The sequence below is a fragment of the Lupinus angustifolius genome, unplaced genomic scaffold (genome assembly GCF_001865875.1).
Source record: "Lupinus angustifolius cultivar Tanjil unplaced genomic scaffold, LupAngTanjil_v1.0 Scaffold_5_172, whole genome shotgun sequence".
Taxonomy (NCBI): domain Eukaryota; kingdom Viridiplantae; phylum Streptophyta; class Magnoliopsida; order Fabales; family Fabaceae; genus Lupinus; species Lupinus angustifolius.
The window spans coordinates 2,995-12,705 of NW_017717383.1; the positions used below are offsets into that span (position 1 = coordinate 2,995).

General features: G+C 32.7%; 1 protein-coding gene across 1 annotated transcript; it reads right to left on the reverse strand.

Moving 5' to 3' along the window:
- Positions 1-8,506: 8,506 nt before the first annotated feature.
- LOC109337377 (E3 ubiquitin-protein ligase RHA1B-like) lies at positions 8,507-9,085 on the reverse strand. The gene is made up of 2 exons (XM_019574343.1): positions 8,816-9,085; positions 8,507-8,785 (listed from the first exon to the last, which is right to left on the reverse strand). The coding sequence occupies exons 1-2, from the start codon at positions 8,981-8,983 to the stop codon at positions 8,522-8,524; spliced, it is 432 nt and encodes a 143-aa protein (XP_019429888.1). The 5' UTR covers positions 8,984-9,085; the 3' UTR covers positions 8,507-8,521.
- Positions 9,086-9,711: the final 626 nt, after the last annotated feature.

Sequence of the window (9,711 nt, forward strand, 5' to 3'; positions counted from 1 at the left end):
AAATATTAACCGCCATCAATTTACTAATATAGTTAACTCCTGAAACTCTTAAGTTCTTAACTGAGATAAAGGGAAAAGACTAGAGGAATTTAATCTCATCATGATATTAATGTGAGAGATAACTTATTTGTCATTGAAGAAAATTGTAAACTTCTGTTGTGATAATTAGAATGATGTTAATTAAATCAAGCAATCCTTCACTTTTCAAACTTTTAACAACAATTTCTTTTAAATAAAAATAGACCAGAATGCAAAACCCAATGAAAGCGAGTTCATTTATGTTGTTACATGTTATTTCATATCTTTGAACTTGTCACTAATAATACCAATGAGTAAATGATTGCTGCCAAATATGGATAAACAACCAACTTTATATTTGCATTGACCAATCTGGTTCTAGTAAATGCTTTACCAAAAATAAAAATAAAAAACTAAAGAGTTGGACTATTGGTCCACAAGCATATACTGTGTTATAGGAGCATAGTCAAAGAAAACTATAGTCAAATCACAAGTGCACAATTAGGTCGTCAAGTAATAAAATATTGATCCTACAAGGACTGAAAAATTTCTTTAATAATAACGATTAATTTATACTTAACTTAAATAAGAATTAAAAGTGAATTTAGAACAATTGAACAATTGACAAGAATAATATTGATAATAGTAAAAAGTGATTGAAATCTAATTTAGGAAGAGTTCACAGGATAAGGGTTACAGCTTTTACACTTGCAAATCCTTGTTTTAGTCATTTTCATGAACTTTAAGTTGTGAGGGTGAATTTCTCTTTGATATGTATCATTCTCTCTCGAGCTCCGACACGTTTACTCAATTGAAGTCACATTTACTCACAGGTATGATTATCAATTGAATCTTTTACTTGGATCTTTCTACCCAATCGCTTTGTAGCAACCTAAGGTGAATTATAGAAACCCCCGAGAATCCTAAGACTACTCTCGTGAATTAGGATTCTAGTTTGAATAACTGAATGATCGGATAGTTGAGTTCACCTCTCGGTCCTTCCCCAATGTATCTAATAGGTGTAATTTGTTGGTCAGACAACTCACACGAATAAAACTCAGTTTAATGATTCAAATCACAACACTCAATGAAATAAAAATAATAACAAGTGTTTAGTGAATGTAAAAGGGCATAGCCCGAATCCTAGAAACAAAGGGAATTACTCACTCATGATGTAAAAGAGAATTCCAAATTCTAAATTAGAGAATTGTAATGTAAAGTGTAAAGTCATTTCATCCTTGAGGGAAAACCCTCATTTATCTTAATTACAAAATATTGAGCTAAACGCAACAAAACAAATCTAAAAAATAGGAATAGAATATAACATTCACGACTTCTTTTAGCCCTTCAATTGGTATTCGCATAGCCTCAACATTGATGTCTATCTTCTTGCACTGAATCTCTACTATTTTTGGCTTCATTCCATCCAAACTGCACAACATAACAAAAAACACCCGCTCAACCCGAACAAAGAGAAATAAAAGCTAAAAACAATCCCAAAGTCTTAATTATATCCTAAAATGAAAATTAAATGTAATTCAAATATAGCATAATTTCACACTCATCAAAATCCCTCAAGCTCATCTCTTGCTTGTCCTCAAGCAAGTATTATGTTTAACTTTCACAATCATGCATGAATGATGATATGGAAACCATGACCCAAAATAACAAGCAATCTCATGTTAGTTTTGAAACAATCTAGATATCAAGATAAGACAATCATAAATAAATTTAATTCAAGCTAAGTCTTTGAGTCATAACAACTGCATGACTTAGGGTCACTCTTCTCTCATCACTCTCATGTGTTTAAAGGTCATAGTATTTAGCTCAAATTTTCATGAAAGTAAATTACCATATGCTTGATTATAGACCAAATTGCCACTGACTATATTTGAATGCATGCAAAAATCAAGAGGTCTTTAAATGGTTGTAATGAGACCAAGATGAATGATTTAAGATGAGATAAACAAAGAAAATGTACTTCAAAAGGCTTACAAATGTTTCCCAAAATACTTAAACTTTTTAGACGTCTGATTGAAGCATTGAGATTCTCTTAATAGACCATACTTTATCATATGATCCTTTTTCGATCAACCCTTCTTTTTATAATATACTTTTTCAATTCTTTCTCCTTTAGTATACTTGTATTATTTTTTTCATTTTTTTCTTCATTCTTTTTATTTTTTTCTAAAAGAGAAAGGATAATTTTTTTCCTTTTCACATTTTTATTGTTTCTTTCACTACACATGACTTTTTTACATTTCCTATTGCTTCAACCATATATCACAAATTACCTTAAACCTTGATTTGAGTAGCTATGAAAAATCATTAAAGTTCAGGTTCAAAAGTAAGCAACTAATAAGTTTTCAATTATTATAGCAAGCGATTGAAGGTCAAAAGAAAAAATCGTAATTTTCACAATCATTTTAATGCATACAGACACACTTCGATTTTGAAACGTCACAAATCAAGTTCTAGAATGTACAATCATAAAAAATTATGCACTCATGAAAGAAGGAGAGAATTTTGTATGCAATTGTCAATTCAAATCAGAACTCTTATTGTGTTTGGTCCAAGTTTCTCACATTTGGTACATTGAGCAGAAGTTATGAAACAAAGACTTTTATTTAACCAAATTTAATTCACAATTGTCAAATCTAATTTATTTCATGTTATTATTCTATCAACAATTTTTCTTCAATGGAGGTCACATATCAACAACCATCATTCATGCAAACTTTTTCATTTAAAGCACATAGAAAACACATAGAATAAAGCAGTGAATAAATGATATATGAAACATATGATAATGCATGATAATATGAATATTCAACCTAATTCCTTTTTTAAAATCTATATTATATATCTGACATGAATGAACTATCTAAATGCAAAACCCCTTCAAGCTTATAAATTTACATTATCCCCAATGTAAAAATTCAAACAATAAGAGAAAGAAAAAGAAAACTCGCGGATTAGGTAAGAAATGTCCTTAACTCATGTGTCAATTATAAGTGGTTAGCTTTATTAGGTGTAGTAGAAGTACCTGCAAAAGAAGAGAAAAATGTCCCAAATGACCCATATGTCTTAGATGGACTAGGTTCAAATATCCTATTTAAATGGGGCAGCTAATAGGCATTATCATGTTAGCACTTTTCCATGTAGTTTTTTTTTTGTTCTTTTTTTAGAGTTTATGATTTTTTTTGTGGCCGACATTATATACATCCCCCTACAAAGGCTCCAAACATAGGGAGACACTAAAGCCGACACTAAAACACCAAAATTATTGAATTAAAAAACGTACCTTTAGTGTGGTTGCCTCCCACGAAACGCTCATTTAACGTCATTAGCTTGACGGTTGGTTCTTGCATATCACGAGGATCCCATGAAATCATACCGGAGGGTGGAATGAGTGTTTTTACTTTCGTTTTAGGTGCTTTCCCTTGCCCCCAATTATCAGATTTAGGTGTGATCCTTAAGTTTTCCTTATGCGGGTTGTAGGGGAGTGGTGAACTTGCATTTATAGATTCACTACTCTCAGCCACTTCCTCATTAAAATTCGAAGTGTCATCTTCCATCATGCTTCTCTCCAAGAGATTCTCATATTTCACTATTTGATTTAGCATATCAATCATGAAACATGAGTCCTCAATAGAAGGTTGCTTAATATATTTAGCAATATCAAATTCAACATTTTCAGCCCATATGCTTAGGGAAAATTTTCCATTTTTAACATCAATTATAGCATTCGAGGTAGCAAAAAAGGATCTACCTTGTATGATTGGAATTTGTGCATCTTCTTCTATCTCTAGTTTTACAAAATCTGTTGGAATGAAAAATTTCTCAACTTTCATAGGAACATTCTCCAAGATGCCTATAAGGAATTTGAATGACCTATCCTCTAATTGAAGTGATATAGTACTGGATTTTAGTTCACCCATGTCCAATTTTTTACACACGGATAAGGGCATGAGACTCACACTTGCCCCTAAGTCACATAAAGCACGACCAAAATTAGTATTACCAATTAAGCAAGGGATAGAGAAACTACCAGGATCTTTTAGTTTTGGAGGCAATTTATTTTGAATTAAAGCACTACACTCCTCAGTTAAAGCAATTGTTTCATAATCCTATAGTCTTCTCTTTTTATATCGAATATCCTTAAGAAATTTCATGTATGCAAACATCTTTTTAGTGCCTCAGCGAAGTGCAACTAAACATATAATTTCTTAAGGATATCTAAGAATATCCCATATTTCTTTTCTAACTTTGCCTTTGCAAATCTCCAAGGAAAAGGAATTGGTGGAACATATGATGGTGGAGCTACATACTTAGACACATTTTCAAAATTTTGTTCCTCTTTAAGGAGTTGTGTCTCAGTATGTTTCTCTACCACATGTATATCATTCTCAGTTCGTGAAAAATTCTTGAGTTCCTTCCCACTCCTTAATCGGATAACCTTACAATGTTCATCATTTGGATTTTTCTCCGGCTATCCTGGAAACATCTTTGTTTGCCTATTGAAGTTGCTAGCTTGTTGGGCAATTTGTGTTTCTAACATTTTTCCATAGATGGTCATGTTTTCTATCTTAGAATTCAAATTATTTAACATATTTGAAACATTTTTATTCATTGTGATTTGATCCTCTTGAAATTATTAAGGTTAGCAAGTAATTTTTCCTGACCTTTCATTATTGTTATATGAGTGAGATCAATAGGAGAAGATTGTACATGTGGAAACCATGTTGGAGGTTTCCTATTACCTTGTTCATCCTGATGTTGATGATTTAGAGTGTTGTTGTTCCTTTAGGAAAGGTTGGGATTATTCTACCTGTATGGTGGTTGAATTGATGTCTGCTCATCTCCTTGTAGTCATAGTAATTGCATGATTCAGGTTGTTCATGGGCCCAAGCTCCATGTACAGGTTCAGTAAATTGTTTGCATTCAGACCACTAATGTCCTTTTGCTCCACATCCCTCACATGTTGTAGTTATAGACCCAATAACATAAGCATGATATTTTTACAGCTTTCCAAACCTATGAGAAAGGTTCTCTAGTGTTGAAATTACCTTTTTATTTGATTTCCTGAATATTGTGCACTGAATCTCTCCTTGAATGATGTCTCCTCTCATTCACCCATTGATGATAATTGGAAACCATATTCTCTATTATCTTTGAAGCAACATCAATTTCTTCGCACATGAAGGCATCACCTACTGAAGAGTCCAACAATTGTTGTGATGGAAAGTCTAGCCCACTGTAAAAGTTCTGAACCAACATCCAAGGTGGAATACCATCATGAAGGAAAGCTTCAGTCAACTCATTTAATCTTTCCCAAGCTTCAACAATTGACTCCCCATCCTTTTGACTGAAGTTATGGATGAGGTGCCTATAGTGCACGGTTTTGGAAGGAGAAAAGTATTTGTGGAGAAAAGTCTCCTCCAAAGTTCGCCATGTTGCTTGAATTTCAGCATTTTAATTCCTAAGCCACGTCTTAGCTTTGTCTCTAAGAGAATTAGGGAACATGTGGAGACGAATGGCATCTTCATAAGCCCCATGAATCCTCATTGTCTCACAGAATTCCAAGAACTAAACAACATGGGCATTAGGAGAATTATGAGCTCTACCTCCAAATTGGTTTTCTATCACCATTTGGATCAGAGCAGATTGCAAAGCAAAGTTCTCTGCCTCAATAGCTAGGCGGATTATTCCATGATGTGAACTACGACCATTAGGGGCTGTGTAGTCACGAAGTGGTTTTTCATCTCATTCAACCATTGTTTGTACACGCGCACGTCTTTCTCTTGCTCTTTCTCTTTGTTGCCTTATTCTTCTATGAAAAGTCATTTCTGGCTCTGAGTAGTAATTTGAACTTTTCATAAAAAAATGGGCAACCTGCAAAGGTACCAATAAAAAGCCAAACACGTAATACACTAGAGTAAAGTAATGAATTAATAGAGAATTAAAGATATTTTGACACAGTCCCCGACAATGGAGCCAAAAACTTATAGGGCAAATCGCAAGTGCACGATTATGTCGTCAAGTAATAAAATATTGATCCCACGAGGACTACAAAATTCCTTTAATTATAACAATTAATTTATACTTAACATAAATAGGAATTAAAAGTGAATTTAGAACAATTGAACAATTGACAAGAATAATTATGATAATAATATAAAGTTATTGAAATCTAATTCAGGAAGAGTTCCCAGGATAAGGGTTACCGTCTTTACACTCGCAAATCCTTGTTTTGGTCCTTTTCATGAACTTTAAGTTGTGAGGGTGAATTGCTCTTTCATATGTATCATCCTCTCTCGAGCTCCGACACGTTTACTCAATTGAAGTCGCATATACTCTCGTGGTATGATTATCAATTGAATCTTTTACTTGGATCTTTCTACCCAATCGCTTTGTAGCAACCTAAGGTGAATTATAGAAACCCCCGAGAATCCTAAGACTACTCTCGTGAATTAGGATTCTAGTTTGAATAACTGAATGGTCCGATAGTGGGGTTCACCTCTTCGTCCTTCCCCAATGTATCTAGGAGTTGTAATTTGTTGGCCAAACAACTCACATGAATAAAACTCTGTTTAATTATTCAAATCACAACACTCAATGAAATAGAAATAAGAACAAGTGTTTATTGAATGTAAAAGGGCATAGCCCGAATCCTAGAAACAAAGAGAATTATTCACTCATGATGTAGAAGAGAATCCCAAATTCTAAATTAGAGAATTGTAATGTAAAGTATAAAGTCGTTTCATCATTCCCCAATGTATCTAGGAGGTGTAATTTGTTGGCCAGACAACTCACATGAATAAAACTCAGTTTAATGATTCAAATTACAACACTCAATGAAATAGAAATAAGAACAAATGTTTATTGAATGTAAAAGGGCATAGTCCCAATCCTAGAAACAAGGGGAATTACTCACTCATGATGTAGAAGAGAATCCCAAATTCTAAATTAGAGAATTGTAATGTAAAGTATAAAGTCGTTTCATCATTCCCCAATGTATCTAGGAGGTGTAATTTGTTGGCCAGACAACTCACATGAATAAAACTCAGTTTAATGATTCAAATTACAACACTCAATGAAATAGAAATAAGAACAAATGTTTATTGAATGTAAAAGGGCATAGTCCCAATCCTAGAAACAAGGGGAATTACTCACTCATGATGTAGAAGAGAATCCCAAATTCTAAATTAGAGAATTGTAATGTAAAATGTAAAGTCGTTTCATCCTTGAGGGAGAATCCTCATTTATCCTAATTACAAAATATTAGGCTAAGCCCAACAAAATAAATCTATAAAATAGGAATAGAGTATAATATTCACGATTTCTTTTGGCCCTACAATTGGTCTTCGCATAGCCTCAACACCGAATTCTATCTTCTTGCACCCAATCTCTACTATTTTTGGCATCATTTATCCAAACTGCACAACATAGCCAAAAACACTTGCTCAACCCGAACAAAGAGAAATAAAAGATAAAAACAATCCTAAAGTCTTAATTATGTCCTAAAATGCAAGCTTAATGCAATGAAAATAAAGCATAATTTCACACTCATCAATATGTCTCAGCTAAATCTTCTCTAGTACGGGAAGATACATGGGATAGTGACATGTGTCCTTCAACAAAATTTGATGATATAAATTTAAAATTATTTTTAAATAAATAAATCTTCAAATTTGTTATAGTCTCACATTCTAGTACAAGATTCACTAGTACTAGAGATGATCCACACTCATATGGCAAAGGGGTGAACATCTTCGGTCCCAAAATGTTATCATTCATTGTGCCACTATTTATAATTGGTCTGAAAAATATTTAATTATTAAATTTTTTACTTAAATATATTTTTTCAATTAATCACAAACACTGACACATGAAGTGATATATCTTTGTGAGACAATATATGTACTCCCTCACGAAGATCGATCTTATTTCAAATTTTTATGAATGAGGCAAAAAAATAGGTGAAAGAACAACAACAAAATATTTCACACATTCATGTCTTCATGACTCAATTCATATTAGAGAAAAAAAAATATGTTCGAAATGATATATATATTATTTTGTTTAGTTTTAGAAATATTTTTATAGAAAATAATTAAATAGGACATTTGTCATAATTTTACTGACCAGAAAATATAATTTATCTCTTTATACAACGAAATATTTTATTCAGATTAATGAAGATTCAAAAGTGATTTCAAAATACTAAGGATCTAAAATAAAATTAAAAACATCCTTATAAATCTCATGATTTCATGATATGGGACATGGGATCAATGAAATGAACTAAAAAAAATGAAAACCACAAATACCAAAAACCAACAGGAACAATGACATCCGGAATCTTGAAAATTCATCTAAACTTTAACTAAAAAGGGATATATAACAAAAATCTCAGGTTTCCATTTCTTTTCATGACCTATATATATACACACATACAGGTAAAAAAAACATAAATGAATAAATTAAACTAAATATACAATTACAAAGCAGCAGCAGAAGTAGCCCAAAGCCTCTCGTCGAAAGCTCCTTGCATATCATGAGGTATGAATGGTGTACGGCATAAAGGACACGTTTTCTGATCGTACTCAATCCAACGGTCCAAACAACCTCGGTGGAAAACATGTGTACAGTTCGCCAGCCGTCTGATCTCATCGACTTCCTCGAACTCGTTCAGGCACACCGCACAGTTATCAGGTGGGTCCACCAGCTCCTTGTAACTCACGACCGGAAGGATTTCATGGATGAGGAGAGCATGTAGATGTTGGAATCCGTGTATCTGGGTCGAGTTGTGGGACCCAGAAGTGTGAGGTTCGATAAAATCTTGAAGTCCAATGAATCGAAAGAAGGTGGAGATTAGTTTTCTGATGATAGAGAAGACAGAGAGAATGTGGAAAATAAGCTTTGAGAACATGAAGTCTGAGTAACACACTGGGAATCCCATTGCTGTTGTGATGAACTATGAATTCTATTTGGAATGAGGGAAAGTGAGAGAGTGATTAAGCAAGAATAGAATGTGTTATATATAGAAGAGATTGTTCAGATTAGTTTGGTGTGCAAATGGCAACATGGGACTTCCGCTTTTTATATTAGTTAACTTTAATGGATTGTGGGACGTGACATGTTAAGTCACAAATTAATTAGGTTAAATTTATGACTGTAATATTGCTAGTGTTTTTACACAATTAATATAAAGAATATATGTACTAACGGAGAGGGGCAAACTAATTAGGTTAAATTTCATGGACCAAAATGAAGGTTTGAATTAATTTTTCCTTTACGTAGATATCAAGAGAATGAGGATTAGTTGTCACATTTTCTATGTCTCATTGTGTTTTGAGCCAATTAAAAGTTGACACCTATATAAAAATAAAAATAAAAATATACAATAACATTTTTATAACATTTGGTAACATATGGTTGGTTTGTAATATGGGGACATGAATATTTGGGGATTGTGTCAATTTGTAATTTATATGACATGTGACACATTATGTTACAAAACCAAAAACATGAGTACAGGACTACAGGGGCAAAAATTAACATATATTTTAGTAATCAAAATCATATTGAGAAATTTGGAAACAGGATCGAATAATATATGAATTTGAAAGAGAAACAACTATGTCATATAAACACAATAGTGAGGGGATCCGATTATTTTAGGAGTAT

Coding starts and splice junctions, on each gene's coding strand:
- LOC109337377 (XM_019574343.1), bottom strand. CDS start 8,983: ATGGGATTCCCAGTGTGTTACTCAGACTTCATGTTCTCAAAGCTTATT. Junction 8,786..8,815: donor CCCACAACTCGACCCAGATA/CACGGATTCCAA, acceptor CATGCTCTCCTC/ATCCATGAAATCCTTCCGGT.